Genomic DNA, 21,895 nt, shown 5'->3' with positions numbered 1-21,895 from the left:
TCTATTTTGAAATAATATTCTTGGAACGAAAGAGGAGGAAGAATTGATTTATACAAGTAAAAGAAAGATAATACGATAAAAATAATATCTCTTTGTAAAGAATCTCGCTTATTATTTTGCGCCCTTCGTGTGTGTGTGCGTGTGCGTGTGTGTGTGTGTACGTGTACTTATCAATCGCATTCCATTTTGTAGATAATAACAGAAACTATCAAAAATCATATAATTAATATATACAGGGTGTTTCTTAAACAGCGGACACTAATCATATAGCGCTATTCCTGATTAAAAATTGAGTCGAAGTCCCCTACAATTTTGCAATTTCCGCAATGGTTGACGAAATAGTAATTTCTAAATATTGCCGAATATGAGCGTATCCGATTGCTTAACCATTAACTATTATGAAAGTTGCAAAACGATAGAGGACTGTTTTGACTCAATTTTTTATCAGGAATAGCATTATACATGAGTCAGCAATCGTTTATTTGGCAATCTTTAGAAATTAATATTTCGTCAATCATCGCGAAAATTACAAAAAGGTAGAGGACTTTGACTCAATTTTTATTTAGGAATAGTACTATATGATTAGTGTTTGCTATTTAGGGGAAACATAATACACAGTGACTCTTTAATATCATTGGTTCTTATCTTTAGATCTTCAATAGATCTAAATGTAGGACCAATAGAATCAATCATATTGAAGAATCATTGAGCGCTCACACTGATTAGTTTTCTCTGCAAACGCAGTCAATGGTATAAAGATGGGTATACGATTTTTCAATGAAGGACGCGAAAATGTGCACGACGAATGGAGCGGGCGATCGTCTGTTTTTTTTACTATTATTTTTTTTCTAAAATATTTAACATTTTCTCAAATGAATTAAGTAATTGATAATGTAATTCTATATTTTCTTTATGACGCCTCTCAATAGCTTCTTCCGAAATTTTTCGTCCATTTCGAAGATCTTCCATATATTCTTCTATAGTAGACATTTGCCGAGATTTTTCTAAATAAAACAAATAATATCATATAATGATATTAATTAGTGTTATCCAGAATTTAAGATTGAAATAATTAAATAAATTTATATGTAATGAGCTCTGTGTTAAACAAGTTGATAGAGAACGATTTGAGAACGGTAGGATTCTTTTCTTTTAATTTATATCGTTTTTTATAAGCTGCATTATCAGCATCAAGACTCGTCAGCATTAGATATGAATTCTATCGTATTTTATCCTATAAGATTTGTATTTTATAGGAAACTGACGATAGAAATTTTTTATCATATTCCATTCTGTTGTATCTGATGGTTTAATTTACGATGAATTTGTGTTATTCATTAATTTCTATCGTTATTTAATGAATAACACAGGCCCACAAAAAAAAGTACCCTGTGCTGAGGTGAAGACTCAGCTATTCTTATGTATTTTGAGTCGTTGAATATGAATCTGACATCAAAATAGGATCATCCAGGGTAAATTTTCAATCTAGAGCGAAAAAATGACTCATTTTTTCCCATTATGGCCCATTTTTTCGATTATATCAAATTCGTATTCAGCGATTCAAAATACATAAGAATAGCCGAGTCCCCACCCCAGCACAGGATACTTTTTTTTGTGGGCCTGTGTAATTAATCGATCATATATTAATGATAAAAATAAATTGTTATCAATGTGAAATTTATTCAATGAGCTTTTATTAGTGAAGTTAGAAACCAATTCTATAAGATTCTATCATTTTATAACGAATTGGAAAACTTATCAGAATGTATATAAAAAATACGAACAAAATTTCATAAGTATTTATCTGACTTTCCAGAATAATATCTATACAAATTTATCGCAATTTTACTATACAAAATGAATCGTTACAAATACGATATTTAAGTAAGACATTTCATCGGCGAAATAAGAAATAAAGTTTATAAGATTTTATTGTTTTTTGATATATTGGACAACTTAGAATGTATATATAAAAGATACGAATGAAATTTGTAGAAGAAGTACAAACAAGGTGCAGAAAAGGTACGGAAACGGTGCGAAGAGATGCAGAAGAAGTACAGAAGTGATACAAAAGACGCACAGAAGAAATACGAAAGTATTGCGGAAGTACAAAAAAGATATAGAAGAGATATGGATGAAGAAGTGTGGAAATGTTGCGAAAGAGGTGTGGAAGAGGTATAGAAGAAATACTGGAGAAGTGCGTGAGTGTACGGAAGAAATGTTTTCGACAGCATATAGTAAATTCACTATAAAAACTTATACGAGGAACTGAATAATACTTGAATGCCACATTGTTTAAACAGGCATACGATTATAGTTTAGAGTTAGCGTGTTAGGTTATCACTCCATAGGTCTTAGGTTCAAATTCTGTTGATATTACATATGCATTTTTAAAAGTATGTATATCCCTGCTTACAAAGTCCAATAGAATCAGATAAGAAACAACCATCTGAATAAATCGTGTTTTTCGTTTGTAAATTTCAGATTACCCATCTGAAATATTTGACAGATTTTCTATATTTCTATACATTTTCGTTTTTATCATACAACAGCTCAGATACGTTTTTAATTAATTTCTATTTGGTTCACGAGATAGAAATTGATTAAAAAACGATACAGAAAAAAAAGTACTAAAAATATTTTAGATAAATAATCTGAAATTTATGAATCTAAAACATGATTCAATCATATAGTGTTTCCCTATCTGATTCTATCGGACTTTTTAAGCAAGGGTCGGGTTTATGCCTATTACCTTAATTACTTTTTCCCTTGTCCCTGTCGTCTAATGTAACATACTATGAACAGATAACTACAAAGTGAAAAGTAGGAAAGGAAATAGACATGAACTTACTATAAACCAGCCTTTTGTCTTCGAAACAAGTACCTAGACTAGATGTACTGCATTCAGAACGTGCCTTACGTTTTCTTTCAGTTGATGATACTGTTATTAGTGGTGTTGTACATGATTTTGAATGAAGTAATTCATCCATATTCTAAAAAAAGATTCATTTAAGTTATGTTTTTTGTAAAAATATTAAAAAATGATTATAAACACTTTTCTAATAATCAAATTATTGATTAATAACTAGTAAGAACTGTCATCATAGATTCAGATACTAAGTTAAAAAATTTCTTTTTATCTTAATATTTTTAGACAGCTATTGACTGTATTAAATATTAACTTAATAACTTACAGAAAAATATGGCCATATTACAGATCTAGGTTTTCTGTTGCTTTCTTTAATACCATTATAAGTTCGTTTCAAACCAGTAAACTTGGACAAACATTGCAGTCCAGTTACGTTATATCCATGTTTTTTTAATTTATCTGCGATTAATGACCATATCTTCTTGTGTGATATGTTTCCAGTGATAAAATCTTTTTGTCGCAAAGTATATTCTTCGATCAATAAAAGAATCGCTTCATGAGGCCATTTAAAAACTATAAATACATATTTTTTTTTAATTCAGAAATTACACTTGTTACATAAAAAATATCATTAAAAATACCTCCAACATTGTCACTATGTAAAGACTCTGCATGACTTATTTCACTCTCTCTTATGGCATTTATGCTATTACCTATAAATAAAAACAATCATATAATCAAAAAATCCATATAAAATATTTTCTTTATGTATCATGTATACTAAAACTGTTACCTAAAGAAACATTAAACTTATCTTGTTTATCATGTTTCACCTTGTTTAGCTTTGTAGTTGTAAAAAAACAAAGATTTAAAAGTAAGGAAAAACAAAAGCATAAAAATTAGAAAATATTCCCATGGATCCATAAAACGCATATTGCGCGATGGACCATCTTTTGTTTGTTTAACATTCGGTAAATAATAAAGTGAAATGATACATCACGCGTATTATGCGCTCTTCGGAACAGTCATTATTAACCGATAATTTTGCAAAATGACAACAGTTGATAACCTCAAATATTTTGCAATAATAATTCCGAAAAGAACACTAAAGAATGAATAGATTTACCTGCTCCTAAACATTTTGCTTCTTCTTCAGTCAATAAAATAGTGTAAATTTCATCGCTTTCTACATTTTTAAGAAAAATAGTTTTTTTCATTTCGTTAGAATCCATGTTTTCGGCTGCTCCGTATGCTTTTTTCACGTTCCTTTGAAACGTAAGCGCTCACGCTTCAGCAGGGTTGCCAACCCTTTCGGGAGAAATTTTCCTACACGAGTATGCTGGATATCAATCATGAAACTTTATCCCTAGGATAGAAAGTGAAAAGTGGACATTTTAGGGCCATTCCACACAATGTTTATGCTTGCGTAGCCGTCGTATAAACGTATGCATAAAGAAAATCACCCAATCGTAGTTTACGTTTGTCTTTATGAGAAGAGGAACGTAGCCCTAGTCTAGTCGAAAATCTCAATAATAATGCTCAATAATAAAGTAATAGCGTTTTCGGCCCGATCGGATTTGCACCAACCTGGGTTGGATTAATCTTTCCTATTGGTTGATGTCACACGCTCTACCAATAGGAGAGCGCAAAACGCCATTAATCCAACCCAGGTTGGTGCAAACCCGGTCGGGCCGAAAACGCTATAAGTTGTCAAGTGACAATTGACAGCGTGCCGTCCATTCTATCAGCGAGTTGGCAAGACTGCGTGGAAATGACTCACCTCTCTTATTCCGCAATCCACCATGCCTGTGACGCGGCCGTCTCCCGTCTCCTACTCTCCTCCACCCCTCCTCGTCCCGTTTGTTTACGCACGAGATCGCGTCGTGTCGCGTGCGTGCGTTCGTGCGTGCGTGTTGCGACTTGCGACTCTACGCCGTCTACGGTGGTTGCGCGTGCAATCGTGCAATACCGTCAATACCGTGCCGTATCGCGTCGTAACATATCGCGATAACGGCATGCCTAGCAAGAAGAAAAAATACAACGCTCGTTTTCCAGCGGTAAGCGAATCCTCCCCGTTTTATCCTCCCCATTCCGTCGCGGAACGCGCGTCGATGACGCGAAGAGACGGGGAGAGAAAGAGAGTGAACGTGGACTCCGAATCTGGAGCTTGCTCGTCGTCTCGACTCGCGTTTCCGACACCTATTACCGCAGTGGAAAAACGTGCTTTGCTTTTTCACCAATGTCGCGATCCGCTAATCCGACATATATGAGTGACATAACCTAAACCTAAATCCCGCATGTCTGTTGTCAGGGTCGTATCAAGAAGATCATGCAGACGGATGAGGAAGTTGGAAAGGTCGCCCAGGCGGTGCCAATCATAATCTATATCCTTTTCCTACAACTCTCTTTCTTTCTCTTGCGCGCGCGCTCTCTCTCTCTCTCTCTCTCTCTCTCTCTCTCTCTCTCTCTCTCTCTCTCTCTCTCTTGTGTATTTTACACCTTGGCTGTGACAGTGTTTGTCCATATGTCAAAGCCGTCAAAGGTAATACTAAATAACATTATATGTGATATGATGGATGAAACAGAAATATCAAAAAGAGATAGTGGTTGACAGAGAGGTTGCTGGGAAGCTAAAAGAGATTTTTTACCTCAACAGATTTTAAACTTTAGCAATATCCTGGAGCACTCTGATATTTTTCTCATATTGTCTACAGCTTTCAAAAGTGAGATTAGATTTGCTTAGGCGATAAGAGGCCTAGAAAAAGAATTACGTTATCTGAAAAATGCACAAGCTGTGGTAAAATACATTGTTGACAGAAGGAAATCAGAGAACCTAAAGATTTTGAAATAAAAAGCCATCAGTGACATGATAAACATTATCAGGCTGGCCTAACTGCAAAACATGGGCCAAACACAGAAATATCACAAGAGAGCTGCTGTGGCTCAGTTGTAGAATAGTTCTCCAACAAACTCAAGAAAGGTCTAGATCGGAGTACCCTGGCAGTACTAAGGAATATTCTGATATATTTTTCTTATATTGTCTATAATATTCTTTATCTTTGAGGGTATTTTGTTTTGAAGGGTATATTGTTTAATAGATAACAGTTCATTTATTTTCTTTCTCTCATGAGCATGAATTCTCATAGATTTGAGATAACAATAGAGAGTATATTAGCTTTATTTACCATGTTTGTCAGAGTTGGATTATTCCTTAATGGAGCTTACCTAGGACCTTAGAACTATTTGTGCACTCCTTGTTAACCAAGACCATGCAGATCACGAGTGCCAAAAACGCCAAGACTCTAAGTCCGTCTCATATGTGAGTAAACAGCAATATCGTCGTTCAGACCTGTAAAAGTTTGTCTTCTCGCTCATTTACTGCAGTAATAACTCAACATTTATTTTTTAATTATTTGCAAAGGAAAGAAAACTTTTATTTTTCTACAATCAGTTATTACAATCAAATTGCATTTAAAAATAATATAAATTTTAATCAATTAAAACATTCAAACTCATGTTTTGGAAAACTTTTTTTTTTATCGGTCGATTTTAATTTATTTTTTACGTTTTTGTCATTGTAGTAAATAGATGTTATATTCATGATGCTGTACAAATTTCTAAAACATTGTTTACAACGCATACAATACAATGAATGTTTCTCTAATGCCTGTATTCATAATCAGGCCCTATATTTAAGGCTTCCTTAAATTTATCTTCAGATGCTCTAAGAATTACTTTATTGGCTACTGAGGATCTTTAAGGAAGCCTTAAATATAAGGTCTAACTATGAATATGGACAATATATCTGTATTCTTTTATGGATAATATGTCAGTATATCTCTTGGATCCGTATTCATAGTTGTAGATCGATCCACGATTGATCCTCATTTCAGTAGGGGTTTATTCTGTAACTTTTTAACAACAATTTTATTGGCTAGGGATATCATTGCACAGGTATTTTACGTGGTGAAAAAGCTGCGCAACGACAGTATAAAGATACCGAACTGTCGTTTAAAAGTTACAGAGTAGGCCCACAGGCAAGCTAAGTTTGAGCCAAAGTTTGAACCAATCAGATTTATTAAAATGTGATTAGAGAAGCGTTTTTCAAATGAAAGTCTGAAACCTAGTTCAAATTGGATGTCAAGTTGAATCACGACTATGAATACGATCCTTGGTGAGCTGATAAAAAAATTATTTTAATCACAAATACTTGGATAAGTAAAAGAATCTGCTGTATAGCATCTGCTTGTATGGCATCTGCTGTAGCTTATTGTTTGTAGGAAACAGTGTATCCTATCGGAAAGCCGATTTGACTTTCTAAAAGATTTAGTGAAATCTCTACCTGATGTATCGGGACCTGATGACGAAGTACCTATGTCACCAGAAACATCGCAAAGCAATACGCCAAATACAGCTACCGCGTGTTCGACGATGATGCAGCATTTCGATCCATTAGAGTGAGTCTCTCTAATGTTTGATTTGCCCGTATGAGAATTTTTCCAACAGTTACGATTCGTATTTCTCTAGATATCAAAAGTATCTGGGGTTACCAGTTAACACCGAAATGAATGTAAACCACAAGAGCACAAGAGATAACGGATCAAGCATAATTCCGAGCAATTTGAATCCCGCTAATCAAAGGGCCGCGACGACAGTGGGCGGGCACTCGCAAATTCCGGAATTCCACATGTCTGTACCTACGGCCTTCCAAATTAGTCGACCAAATTTTTATACGGAGCTTAATCCGAGTGTGAGCGACCAGCCAACGTCAAACTTTGCTCGCACCGCCAATATTGACGAGGATTACGACACATAGTAATCCGTTCGCGAAATTTAGGATGTTAAAAAACTTGTCTTGTTGAACGTGTGACGCACGAATTATATATTGAATAGATATTGAAGTACGGTAGAAAAAACGCGTATATACGCAGAAGTATCTTTCAATTGCTCACATCACTTGTAAATTAATATCATTTAATGCTTTCAAATTGAGACAATTCCTTATTTGGTCACACATTTATTATAAATAGAATATTCTAGAGCTATAACTGGAATTATTTATCTCGTTTTTTTTTATCTATGTTAAGATTTAAATAAAAGGAGAAAACTGTCGCAAATAAATGTCCCTCATTAAATTATTGTTTACAGATATACGTTAGCTCTATAAAACTAGCAGGGCCAAATCAGCAGGATCAAATCGGACCTATCGGAATTTTTAGTATTAAATTCATTTTGTACTAAATTGTACCATTAATAATAATTTTGTACCTTGTGCCATTTGGAAAAAAATCGTGGCGCTGCTGGCTTAATATTAAGTTGGTAGGACCAATTTAAAATTTTAAAAAAATATCAGAAATCAATACGATTGAATTTGTACTATTTTGTACTGCCAAAAACAATTCTATATTATACAGGGTGGGGAAAAAGTATGGAAGCAAACAATTATTTCCGAAACTATTCATTTTTCGACAAAATGTCTTAGACATAATTTTTATGGTATGAAAAGATGTATTATGTGGCATAGACGGCATGACCTTGAAATGACCCTTACGAGCTGCATACAAATAACGTAAAAAATTTCAAATGGAACTCGTCAGTTTTTGTTACAGATTCGTGTAGCTGATGTCGAAACGTTTACAAAACACTGCATATGAGCCCCATTCCCTTAAAAACACTCCCAGTTAAGAAACAATTGTTATTTGTATGTAAGAAACAATTACGTTATTTGTATGCAGCTCGTAAGGGTCATTTCAAGGTCATGCCGTCTATGCCACATAATACATCTTTTCATACCATAAAAATTATGTCTAAGACATTTTGTCGAAAAATGAATAGTTTCGGAAATAATTGTTTGCTTCCATACTTTTTCCCCACCCTGTATATTATTTCCAACAAAAAAAAAGTGGCGCTGATAGTTTAATATTTAAGTTAGCAGGACCATAAAAAAAACAACATAGAGCAAAAATTAACACAACTGAATTTGTACTAATTTGTACATACCATTGAAAGTAAGTTAATATTTTATATGTTTTTTTTTCTCCTTAAATGACTATTAGTATATACAATACTTACAATCTATGAGGCATTCCACGTCAAATCGGGCACCTTTGAAACATCGTCATTTTATTTTATTTTTTTTAATTTGTTAACATACCTATTTTACAATAAAAATATAAGACGCGTGTTTCGAAAAAAAAGTGAGATTTTTTTGTGAAATTATTGACGCAAGTTGCATAAATTTATAAAAAACGTTGCTCATGCGAACATTTAAATTATGATATCGTCGAAATCATTATTAGTCGTACAAAAAAAAATGCAAAATTTTCCAAGATTAAAAGTCCGATTTTAAAGATCTTGACGTGAAATGCAACAAATCAGATTGTAAGTATATACTAATAAAATCATTTTAAGGAAAAAAACATGTAAAATATTAACTTATTTTCAATAGTACAAATTAGTACAAATTCAGTTGCGTTAATTTTTGTCCTTATGTTATTTTTTTTATGGTCCTGTCAGCTTAAATCTTAAATTAGCAACGTCACTGTTTTCTTGGAAATGATACATAATATTGTTTTTAGCAGTACAAAATAGTACAAATTCAATCAAAGTATTGATTTCTGATATTATTTTTCCTTTTTCTTTTATTTTGAATTGATCCAGCTTAATATTAAGCTAGCATCGCCACGATTATTTTTGAAATGACACACGATACAAAATTATCATTAATGGTACAATTAAGTACAAAATGAGTACTAAAAATTCCGATAAGTCCAATTTGATTCTGCTGATTTGATCCTGCTAGCTTTATGAAGCTATATATGTTGGCCTTTTCCACGTCATTACGTTATAAAATTACGTAAAATATTTTATTATCACGTCAAATTTAGCGTTTCTAATAATTAAAGTAACATTTGTTTATAAGTTGTATGTGTTTATAAGTTGTGTGTGTATGTATAATATAATATACAATATCTTTTTGCAACTATATTATTTCATGTCGATTTGTACTTTAAGATATCTGTATTTACTTATTTTATATATTTTATCTTTTTTTTTTTTCAAGATATATTTTCAATAATTAGGTAGGTAATAAGTGAAAGACAGAGAATTGTAACGCGTATATATGTCGATAGCTTTGTAAAATTGTCAAAATTATTAAGAGAATACATGATAACAAATCGTGAGAAGTGGCACGAACGAAATCCCAATTTAAATTTTACGCTCTGCTAAAACTAATTGTTTTATCAATTTTCCTTAAGTTGGTTCTGCCAACTCTCTTGAAGGCCGATTATTCTACCTTTGAATAAACTACTTATAACTTATAATTTATTTAATAAAAGGGAAGAAAAAGAACGAAAGCGAGAGAACAAGTAAGCCGAGATTTATCAAATGGTGGAACAATCCAGTCTGAAATTGGTTGTTTCATCAATTTTAAAAGAGCTCGAAATTGGATTTAATTTGCGCTAATTCTTAACGCATAACTTTTTAGCGATAAATGCTCTCCTAAAAACTAAGAGACGGTTTTTGAGAGATTTTCGGAAAATATGTATATTTTCTAACTATTGCTTAATCTGATCATTTTGGAAATATAGATAAATTCATACAAATACAGACGTCATGTGCAATCCGAATTGAAATAACATTATTGTATATTTGCATAAGAATTTATTTGAACGATATGTTGAAACTCATTGTCAGAAGCTGGACTTAAACATTGTAGTGTATGTGTAAGTAAACATGTTATGTAATCGTAGCTAATTGTGAAATCATTGTCTTTGATGAATCGTAATCGTTTATGCGAACACAATCATGCTGTTAATCATAAAGCATGTTTATATGAAGAAACGTAACAAAAAACGAAAATTACGACGATTAATCTTTCAAGCGTGTTTCAGTCGATACGTCGTATAATTTCAACGTGATACATTTTTTATTTATAATTTCATTATTCGTTATCGTTTTCTTGCGTGTATTTTTTTACAATTTTGTAACTTCACAACATATGCGATGTTATATGTTGAAAAGAGCCGATAGAAGATTATTAAAGAGAAACCTTGATTGAAATGATATCTTTTACGCTTAATAAAACGAATGAACTGAATACGTGTTATGTATGCATGCTTACAAAGTCATCAATTTTGATAGACGCGAAGATCAAGTAATTATGTAAAATGATTGATTATACAGTTCACGACATATTTATTTACATTATTCTTCGAGTGTCCCTTGTTTTTTCTTTTTTTCAGTCCGTTACTTCGCATGTGAAATAAAGACTTTATGGTATTTAAATATTCTTTTATTGGAACAAAACAATAGTTGACCTGCGGACTGTGTATAAATCTCATGTGTATCTTATACCTCATTGCAAGCAAAAAGTCGACTCTTTTTTTAAGAATAAATTTTAAAAATAAATTCAACAGTTTATACATATATCATTCTATATATATGTATGAGCCGTTTATTTTGAAAGTGGCCTAAGTCCATTTTTCAATGTTTTGTTGTTGACCTTTGTAGTAGCGTGTACAACTTGAAGTTAGCTGTCATAAACATTTTTTTTTTTAATGGTTATATATATATATAGTGCCATAGAAATAAACTGAATAACTTCTATAAAAGTGATTTTTTGAAAAAACGCAAAAACAGGTCGATTTTTATTGGGAGTTTTTTATTGACAGGTCGATTTTTATTGACACTTTGTCAACTTACCGAACACCCTGTATATAAAGTTTTATTAACTAATCGCGCATTTGTAACAGTGCTAACTCCCAGTATAGCCGGTTTTTTTACTATTTTCATATTTATTGTTACTGAGATTTTGCGGTAGCGAGAGCAGCTCACGGCGAGATCGTGAGAAAGATATGAGGCTTTATGAGGATACGAATAAGCCCTCACTTGATCCCACATGCCATTTAAGATTTTCTAGCCTCCCCGGGAGTATTAAGGGGAGTATTTTCAAAGTTGAATGATAAATTTAATGATCCCATTGTATCTCTATAAATTTCAATCCTATATCTCGAATCATTCAGAAGTTATTTAGGTAGTTAAATGAGAGTATGTTAAGAATGGATATAAGCTCTAAAGCTCATAAGCATTAAAATAACAAATTTAACGTACACGTGATAAGATACAAATAAAAATAAAAACAAAATGACTACGTTAAAATAACAATATATATATATATATATATATATATATATAGGTATATAAAACGATTGAATACAAATTATTTAGATAACCCGGAACTTTTGGCGGGCACGGTAGGACAGAGTGTACTATTTTAATTGCCCCAAGTAATTATACCGTATACTGACAGAAATATTTCCGGTAAGATTGTCTAATTCTTGATTTCGCGACAGCACACGTGGGCGCCGAAAAATTTCTGACGTAGCTAATCATCGCGATGCATTTTCACGACTATCACGTTTTAATGTTATCAATTGGCTGGCACCTGACGTAATTGTCGAGGATTCGGTGATATCGCGAAATATTACCTGTGTTAATTGTGCGACGAACGAGAACCTTTTCGCAAAAAGGTGCATACAATAACGTCAGCGACTATCATAATCGCGCGTCGTCCTCCAGCCGCCACCTCCTCCATCCGGTAATGGTATCGCCCGCGCCGTGGCTTTCGGTGATTCGTGTCATTAATAAAAACAATTACGGCCTCGAAATACGTGAGCGACAAAAACCGGATAAATTGCAAGACGAAGCCGGTGAGGTGTTGCAATTTATGGAAAACAGACACGGGACTCGTGCATGGAAGTAGATTTGCTAAAATTACTGGTCTCAGTTCGCGCTATGACTCGAGACCGATAATCACCACTTGGGAAGGGCGAAGAGGGTGGGAAACCCGGGATAAAAATAAAGGTGCCGGAGAATCGTATGATCATTTAGTTTAAAGGACCTTCTTCGTCGCTTCGTACTTTTCACTTTCAATCTCTTAAATACACACGATATTTGGCGCCTCTTACGTAAATTTACATTTCTTAGAAGAAAACTTGATAAATTGTTTAGTCTCGATAATATGAAAATTCGTTTAACTGCTCGATATAATTGGAATAATATTGTAAAAATTAATGCATGGTGTGTGTGTTTACTTCGTTTAAATCTTAAATCCCAGTAACGAGAAGTTGGATAAAGTAAAAGATATTGTAGTAATACCGAGGTGCATACATTGCATACATCGCTTAATAAAAGTGTCTATCGAGGAAATGATTGCGTACTGGTGTTTTGTTTCGCTGCTATCTTATGGATTCGTCGTTCAAATAAATGGTCTATTTCGCACACGCGGAATGTTCCCTCCGAGAATCGATCCCAATCTATTGGTCGTAAGTAAAATTATCTGGAACTGTTTTTATAATGAAATATATAAGTAATTAACATGAGAATTTATTTGTCAAGTTTGAAATCATAAACGTATTACAAATTAAAACGAAAATTTTAATAACATTAGAACTCACACAAATTCTTAAAACTTTCATCACTACTCTATTTATAATCATAAACTAATAAATTTAAATATTAAAATTTTAAACTTTTAATTGTCATTTTAATTTTAAGTATAATCAATATATAGTTAATTATCAATTAATTATCGAATTAAATATTATAATCTAATTTAAGTATAAGTCAATTATATACTCAAAGTACAATTATATTTAATTAATTATGGCCATTTTTAGCAATGTAGATTTAAAAAAAAAACAGAATATAATGTACAGACATTAAAAGCTTTATGCAGCGCGAGAATTGTGTGCAATTTACGTAATAATCATAAGATCTTCACATAATATATTAAAAACAATGACTTTTAATACAGACTTATTAGTTAGGACATTTCGGTTTACTTCAAACGTCCTAACTGATAAGTCTATATTAAAAGTCAATCTACATTGGTAGAAATGAACATTATACTCAAATTGTTGTAATATATAATATAACAGTAAAGGTATAATTATCCTTTATTATTTATACAAATTTTTAGATAAGAATACCATTTTAACAGCCGACACCAGATAGTAACGCGGGTATTTAATTTATTCAATATTTGTATATAATAATCAACCATAATATTATACATACGTTTCAATCCCCAATTTGAATCCTCTTTAGTATACATAATTAGATATAATTTAAATTTAACGCAGTCATATCGATCCTCAGTAATACTACTTTTAACGAAACGTTAACACGATCTCTGTATGTAATCTCAGTAATTAGAATCATCGGTATGCTTATACGTTAAATATTTAAATTATGTTTTAATTATATACACAAAGAGGATCCGAACCGGAGATCGAAACATATGTATAGTATTACGGTTGATTATTATATATATTGAATAAATTAGACACATACACACACACACACACACACACACACATCACTATCTGGTGTCGGCTCTTAATGGCATTCTCATCCATTGATTTCTTCATCAAAGCCTTTAGTTCCTTATTATTGTTTAATATATAATAAATATTAAAGATAATTAACCTTCAATTATCAATTATACCCATAACAATTATTTGTTGTTACTTTAGAAAGATAGAGTAGAACAGAGCGGCTACCCCTTTGAACTTCACCATGTAATAACTGATGACGGGTACATATTGGCTGTTCATCGGATACCTAATCGCTCGAATACAACTATTGAGAATAATCGAGTAGTATTGATCATGCACGGATTGTTGGGATGTTCGATGGATTGGCTGATAACGGGTCCGAATCGATCACTCGGTATCAGATCAGTTTTCCTCCTTAGTGTTTTCCCTCCTCTTTAGTTTATAGATTTTAATACATTGATTAAAGAATTACCCTTTATAATATCATCTATTAGCTTATCTCCTGGCTGACGACGGCTATGATGTGTGGCTCGGCAACTCTCGTGGAACCACCAATTCGAAGAACCACACGAACCTTTCTATAAGCAGCGCTAAATTCTGGGATTTCAGGTATCACGAAACTTCGAAATGCCGTCCTATTCATGCGGTCCCGTCTCTCACACTTTTCACGAACTAGAAAAATGAAAGAAATCCTAAGCGAATGTCAGATTTTAACTCGAACGTTAAAATCTGACATTCCCCTGGTGGAAAAATTTCGCTGAAATTATATCACACTTTGGAACACTTTTCAGCAAAATTTCAGCATTTCAGAAAAATCCTAGTTTAATTTCAGCGATGTTTAGCTGAAAAATTCATTTTCAGTAAAATTTCAAAAAAGTTTCAGTTCAATTTCAGCGATTTTAAATACATTTAGTTATATAAACTGCATGTTAATTACTGTCCGATTTGAAAAACAATCATAAGCTGAAGCTGAAATAATATCACTAATTAAATGAATATTAGCATCAATCTAACAATGATGCTAATATACGAGGGTCGTTTGAAAAGTTTTGAGTCTCAAAATATGAAGATGGCATTATTCGTCGAAACCATTTCTGGTACTACAATCGTACATGCTTTAAAAGATACCTATAAAAATTGTAGCCATTGTGGACGCTCAGTTCTTGTTTGACAGTCATTTGTGCCAGTCGATGTCAGTATTTTTGTAAAAAAAACGGCACGATATTCAAATGGAAAGAATTGAAAATCGTGCCGTGATTAAGTTCTTGCATTTGAAAGGCAAATTAAAGTCAAGTTGGATGCTGTTTACGGGGATTCTGGCCCATCGTATTGTCTTTCAAATGCAAGAATTTAATCACGGCATTCGATTTTTTCCATTTTTTTTTTCAGAAAATCACGATATTCGATTTTTACAGGTATCTTTCAAAGCATGTACGATTGAAGTATCAGAATGGTTTTGACGAGTAATGTCATCTTCATGTTTTGAGACTCAAAACTTTTCGAACGACCCTCGTACATCAACACTGTGAAGAATTTATTGCATTTAAAAAATACATGGGGGGGGGGGGGGGGCAATCTTTTGAACATGAAATATGTATTATAAAAAGTATACATACGAAAGATTCTACTACTTATATAGGCTAAAATTGGTCATTTTATTCAATGTCCTGGACAATGAATAAAATAGGTCAATTTTGATCCAAGTAATGGAATCTTTCTTATGCATGTTTTTTATTTTCCTTCTAATAGAATTTATGGTACTATGTAATTTTATAATGATGTCTATATGTATATTGTACATTCTAATTATTAATCAATTGTAATTCTCCTGCACGTTTTCTATTTAGTTGGCATGAGATGGGTATATACGATTTGCCGGCTATGATAGACTATATATTGTATCAAACTAGCCAAGAGCAGCTGTTCTACATAGGCTTCTCTCAAGGAACAACGCAGTTTTGGGTCCTTGCGTCCCTCAGGCCAGAATACAATATGAAAATCAAACTTATGTCCGCTCTAGCCCCTGTGGCTTACGCCGGACACATTGGCGGTATGCTGAGACCTTTGAGTTATTTCGCAGATTATTATAAGGTAAGTATTAGGTAGCTACTCGGGTAGTATATTTATAATCCATTAAAATATTTTCTGAAATTTTTCAAGAAAAAATATAAATAACTTATGGAAGTCATTCTTCCAACTTCAATTTATACAGAATATAATTAGATCTATTTGCTATTTTATCATTACAAACAAAACTATATCATTATACTTATATATGTAAAATAAAATCTTTACTTATATTTATGTACACACACACACACACACACACACGCGCGCGCGCGCGCGCGCAAGCTGGATTTTTTTCGTTAAGCAACATTTGCGACATTTGCAAAATACTTTACAGAGATATGCGGATTATTTTAATACGAATCGAATCGAATCAAGTAAGATTTTGGGCTTTTAGCTCATTCAATATACATACATATATACATGCACTAGGTGTTGATCAATGAAATTATAAATGTTCTAGTGAATTTGCTCACTTTTGTAATTTTCATCTCATTTCAAGAGATACGCAATCAATTCTCAGATTCGATTCGAGTCGGTTCGATTCGTACTCGGAAAAAAAGAATTGGATTCGATTCGGAGCCAAAAAACCTTGATTTGCACATCTCTAGACTAATTCCAAAGAATAATTCTATTTAAAAAGAAAGCAGATTTTTCTCGCAAATCTACTCTATGTTGGTTATTATACCCGCTTAATTCGACAGGGACTTTACAAGTACACTGGATATTTTGAAATGTTAGCGAATACGGAATTAGAGAAATTCGTAACGCACATCTTATGCCAGAAAGACATTCTCACTCAACCCTTGTGCCAACTGATCGTGTCCATGATCGGAGGTTTTAGCATCGGAGAGACGGATTACGTAAGCTATCGCTGTCAAAACCGTACAAATCGGTTCCGATTGAGCTAAACTCGTGACTCCGATTCGCTTATATGAGATGACATTACGCATTTTCAGGAGCACTTGGAGGATTATCTGCAATTTGCACCAGCGGGATGCTCGTTCAAGCAATTGGTTCACTACGCATTGGGCATTCAAAATCCAGGTATCGGTTCAAAGTCCGATTTTTTAAATTATGAATTTGTGAGATCACAAATATTTTTTCTTTTCAATACAGAGAATAGACAAAATAATATAAACACTTAGAAAATACATTACTTGTTTTATTAATAAGAGGTCGTCAATAATTTGCCTTTAATATAGATTCTATCCTTATTGAATAGTTATACAATGCATGAATAGTCATCAATTCATCAATGGAATGTTGTACACGGAAGAAACGATTTTTGTTGAAGTATTTGAAAATTTAGCTAAATACAGATCTGAAAATAATTTTGTTGAACCATCCAAATAATTATGTAGGACACTCAAGCTGGTCGCTTATAATAGAATGTCAAAACGTATTGCTTGTCATTCTTGAATTTCCTACATAATTACTTCGACAGCCAATAAAATTATTATTTTCAGATCTACCTAAATTTTTAGATTTTTCAACAAAATCATTCTTGTCATATATTGTTCTCTTCTAGAATTTTTCAAATACTTACATACATACGTAATGACGAAGAAGAAAATTTACCTTTCACTTTATTTTCCAAAATTGCTTTTTGTTCTTCAAAATTTCAGTTTTTCTGGCCAGCGCAATGGCCTGATCTAAATATCATCGAATCATTATGAGCAGAATAAATTGAAGTGTAAAATAAGAACTTGAAGAGTAAAATAAAAAGCAGATTTCCTCCAATATCTCTTAAGCAGTGTTCTGCTGTATTGGAGAATTTTGTTAGAAGAATGGTATTACATTGCACCGACATGTTCGAGCATTGTACAATTCTATTCCAATATAAGAATAGAATCTATCGATCTGTTTTTCATGGCTGAACACTTTCGGAACTTAAAGTGAAATAGGTATGTTTGATATTTGTCGAAAGCAAGAGTTTCTAATGCAGTCTAGTACAAGAACAAAAAACAGACCATATATATTAAAGACAAACGATAGGTCAGTGATATTATAATCTGTTATAATAAAACAAGTGATGTGTATTTCCTAGGTGTTCAGATTTTATTTTATCTATCTTCTGTACGTGCTAACCAGTGCTAACACCAATTACACCTTCATAACCGAGTCACTTCCCTTACAGGACATTTTCGGCCTTACGATTACGGCACATTACGAAATCTCAAGTTTTACAAGCGATTCGTTCCGCCAGAGTATCCCGTGGAAAAAATCACGGCCCCCGTGATTTTGTATAACGGCTTGAATGATATTTTGGCTACTCCAAATGTAATTAAATGCATCACTAATTTGCCGTTGTGTATACAATTGAATGAAAGGAAGATACTCTGTTGTCTTTTTAATCTTGCATGTCAAATAACATTTTATCATTTATAATATATTTTAGGATGTTGAGACATTAAACGGAAAATTGCCGAATATTTTGGAAAAATACACGGTGACGCTAAAGGGATTGAATCACTTCGATTTCGTATACGGTTTGCACGTACGGCAGCTCGTCTACAATCATCTTATTGAAAGAATGAATTCCATACCGTAAAGGTAAAACGCAAATTCTTGAAAATTAGTTACAAACGATCCTTGCAAACGATTTGGATTAATTATGGTTTATGCATTTTACATACCTAATTAATTTGATTAAATGCCTGGTATCCTTTGCAATTTTAACGTGACTGGGAGTTGCTTCAGGGAAGACACGAAAACTACTTCAACTAATTTTGCATTAATTTTATTTCACGTTCGTCTTTCTCGTAATCGTATAAATTTTGATTACGTGTGCCTTTTTTAGAAAAGAAAGATAGACTTTTGTACATTAGAGCAAGTAATATTAGATGAGTCTATAACATAAAACTATCAGTACCTACTATTTATTACGTAGCATTATGACTTTTTTAGTATACTATCTGAGATAAAAGAGATTGAGAACGCGTATTCAAAATTGCAACTGTACCACAATGCTGTGTTGACGAACTGAATCATAGTAAAACGTTGAAGTCCAGTAGAAGCCAGTAGAAGATGCTGAAACAAAATAAAATTTCTAGGACTCGTGTCGAAATCCTGGCGCATAATTCTACAAGATTATTGATTCGTTATACTTCAGCCTAGTAATGTATAATACTCTTTACAAAGTCCACACAAAGCATTCCTTTTTCTTATCAAAATTCAAATATATTTCCACTCGTATACAAATCATACGTTATTGAAGTGTTTATCAAATTCATTTGTATAATTGCTACATTTATTTATATACATGTACATAATTAACATTATAGATGTAACATGATAATTTTGATATATAATTAATAAAAAGATATTTGCGCGCACGATCTTGTTTGGAATAATTTTATACGAAATAGAGAAAGATATTACCGCAAAGTAATTTTTATCAAAATTTTTATTTGCAGTAATATATCGAATAAAACACATTGCAGCAATATTTTCCTTTTTTGTGCAAAATTATTCTGAAAATAACGAAGTATACGAATTTATTATTCCCTATTTATCACTCCCTGTAAATAAGAGTCCATACGAATCCTGAATACTATCGATAACATTTATTTATTAATACAAAAGTAGTCTTCACTGTATAAAGATGCGCGCATTTTTACAAATTGCGAGTCTCATAATTCCGATGTTTAAAAAGATAGTTGGAACAATGAAATCATAGTCTCGCTTTAAATTGCTATATTTTCGCGTGAAGTAACTGCACTTTATTAATCAACAAATAATTATTCAGTAATTACATTTTGTGAGTGAGATATTCTTTTTTAACGTTCTAAACAAAAGAATCAAATTATTAATTTAAATTATGTTATACTTTACTCATCTCATTTTAAGATATATCTTAATAGATTCTCTCAAAGAGCCAATACTTCATTTTTTCACCGTGAAATAATAATTGCCTAATAACTATACACAATTTTTTTGACATTGCATTTTGTTATAGATGAATTATGTGAAATTATTAAGCATAGAAAATGCGTGACTAGTTAACAAGACTTACTTGAAAATATGTAATATCAATAAATACATATATGTAATTTTGAAACAAGATAAGAATTCTAGATATTAAAAGTATTCAGATTAAATGATAAAAAAAATAATAAATTTCATATTAATAAAATACCTAATTGAGAGAAAAAGATTTTCCAAGGAAACTCGAATATTTTGAAGATATTCAATGGATAGGAATGCACAATTAATGCTTACTAATTTTGAATACCTAACCTTGACAAATCTTGAATCACTTTAATCCTCGGTACCTACGGTGGAACATGTCAGAATTCCGATCGGAATTATTCCGTTTTCCCTAGAAAACACAATAGAAATGTAGGGAATAATTGAATAATTCCGACTCCATTCCAATTACGGAATCCATTCCGACTTGTTCCATGATAGATGCTCTCATTTTATTTCTTATATTATAACTAAATCTAATAACAAACTTTTATCGTAACATATCTATAGAAAATCTACAAAGTTATGAAATAACTTTATTGCATATAATACTTATATCATTATATGACTCAAAACAAAGATTGAGCAAAACTTTCACTGCTTTTTTATTGCATAATGACGAAATTATATTCTTTATATGTAGCTCAACTTTTCAATACAAACTTCAATCAATGTAAAACTATATAATGAAAAAATGAAAATATATAACGTCGATTGCAATCTATAATCATCTCACGTGTGCGTGTGCTGGGCTGCGTTCAGAATCATCATCCGAGTGCTCCCAAATGTTGTTTTATCCTTGTTTAATATTCAGTGAACAAGGCTGAAACGACATCTGCACCTGCACGACGATTCAGAACTCGGTCCAGTTATAAGAAAATATTTAATATATCCAAGTAGCAAAGAGCAAATAAAAAAAAAATTCCTTGTTAAGCATCTTAGATTTCTGCATCGCGTTAAAACGGCGTCATTTATGTATAATGTATATTTTTCAATTATTGTATCAGATAACATATAAACACTGTAATAAATCGAGAGCCGAATGAGAGATGTAACATAAAAAAAGCAAGAGAAAGACTCTAAGAAACGATCTTTGATTAGTCTATGTAACAAGCCGCGGACTCTTGTTAAGAATAATATAATATCACTGCTTTTCTCATATTGTTCTGTTAAAAGGTACAATCAGAATGAATATACAACCTTGGCTAGGAGCGGATCCTGACCTCAATTCCTGTATCGATGTGACGACTTCTTACCATCACGATAGCTCGACTTGGACCGTGACTTTCTACTTCGGTCTCGCGATCTGGATCGACTGCCCCGCCGTTGGCTCCTCCCGGAAACGTAAGACCTTGACCGTCTGTGATCCCGCGAGCGGCTGCGCGTTCTCGAGCGCGATCTTCCGCGTTTCGCTCCGCGCGACTTGCTGCGCGACCGACTACCTCGTCGCCTTTCTCTGGAATGTGAGCGCGATTTCCATCTACGAGAGTGCGACCGCGAAGACCACTTTCTGTTGGTGGACGTTGATCTGGAGCGACGGTAGCTGCGCGAACGCGATCTCACACGCTTCCTGTCGCGCGACCGCGTGCGACGCTTTCTGCTGGATCTGTGATCGCTGGAGGACCGCGAGCGATAGTTCTTCCGT

The 21,895-nt window shown here is 32.9% G+C and overlaps 4 protein-coding genes across 5 annotated transcripts in view; 2 read left to right on the top strand and 2 right to left on the bottom strand.

Annotated features, from left to right (window-relative positions):
* Positions 1-593: 593 nt before the first annotated feature.
* On the bottom strand, positions 594-4,125 carry LOC108767928 (uncharacterized). Of its 2 annotated transcripts, none has more exons than XM_018518074.1 (5): positions 3,996-4,125; positions 3,511-3,582; positions 3,195-3,442; positions 2,852-2,993; positions 594-1,004 (listed from the first exon to the last, which is right to left on the bottom strand). In XM_018518074.1, exons 1-5 carry the CDS (start codon positions 4,099-4,101, stop codon positions 838-840), a joined length of 735 nt encoding a protein of 244 aa, XP_018373576.1. In that variant the 5' UTR covers positions 4,102-4,125; the 3' UTR covers positions 594-837. The 2 variants fall into 2 exon arrangements, with proteins under 2 accessions (XP_018373576.1, XP_018373584.1); XM_018518082.1 differs by having other exon boundaries at positions 2,885-2,993.
* Positions 4,126-4,713: 588 nt separating this feature from the next.
* On the top strand, positions 4,714-8,066 carry NC2alpha (negative cofactor 2 alpha). The gene is made up of 5 exons (XM_018518092.1): positions 4,714-4,926; positions 5,181-5,253; positions 6,095-6,188; positions 7,150-7,326; positions 7,397-8,066. Exons 1-5 carry the CDS (start codon positions 4,885-4,887, stop codon positions 7,683-7,685), a joined length of 675 nt encoding a protein of 224 aa, XP_018373594.1. The 5' UTR covers positions 4,714-4,884; the 3' UTR covers positions 7,686-8,066.
* Positions 8,067-13,000: 4,934 nt separating this feature from the next.
* On the top strand, positions 13,001-18,880 carry LOC108767960 (lipase 3). Its single transcript, XM_018518114.1, has 8 exons — positions 13,001-13,197; positions 14,410-14,605; positions 14,706-14,820; positions 16,059-16,302; positions 16,983-17,141; positions 17,238-17,325; positions 18,419-18,561; positions 18,680-18,880. The coding sequence occupies exons 1-8, from the start codon at positions 13,081-13,083 to the stop codon at positions 18,830-18,832; spliced, it is 1,215 nt and encodes a 404-aa protein (XP_018373616.1). The 5' UTR covers positions 13,001-13,080; the 3' UTR covers positions 18,833-18,880.
* Positions 18,881-19,030: 150 nt separating this feature from the next.
* Positions 19,031-21,895, bottom strand: part of LOC108767953 (arginine/serine-rich protein PNISR) — a 12,360-nt gene continuing 9,495 nt past the window's right edge. Inside the window, 2 exon segments of the mRNA XM_018518104.1 lie at positions 19,031-19,311; positions 21,451-21,895. The exon segment at positions 21,451-21,895 is cut by the window's right edge and continues 32 nt beyond it. Coding sequence (XP_018373606.1) covers positions 21,475-21,895 — 421 coding nt within the window. The 3' untranslated portion in view covers positions 19,031-19,311; positions 21,451-21,474.

Source organism: Trachymyrmex cornetzi, unplaced genomic scaffold, assembly GCF_001594075.2.
Source record: "Trachymyrmex cornetzi isolate Tcor2-1 unplaced genomic scaffold, Tcor1.1 scaffold121, whole genome shotgun sequence".
In the NCBI taxonomy this organism is placed as follows: domain Eukaryota; kingdom Metazoa; phylum Arthropoda; class Insecta; order Hymenoptera; family Formicidae; genus Trachymyrmex; species Trachymyrmex cornetzi.
Note: the sequence above shows the minus strand (reverse complement) of the source record. Positions and strands in the feature narration are given on the sequence as shown.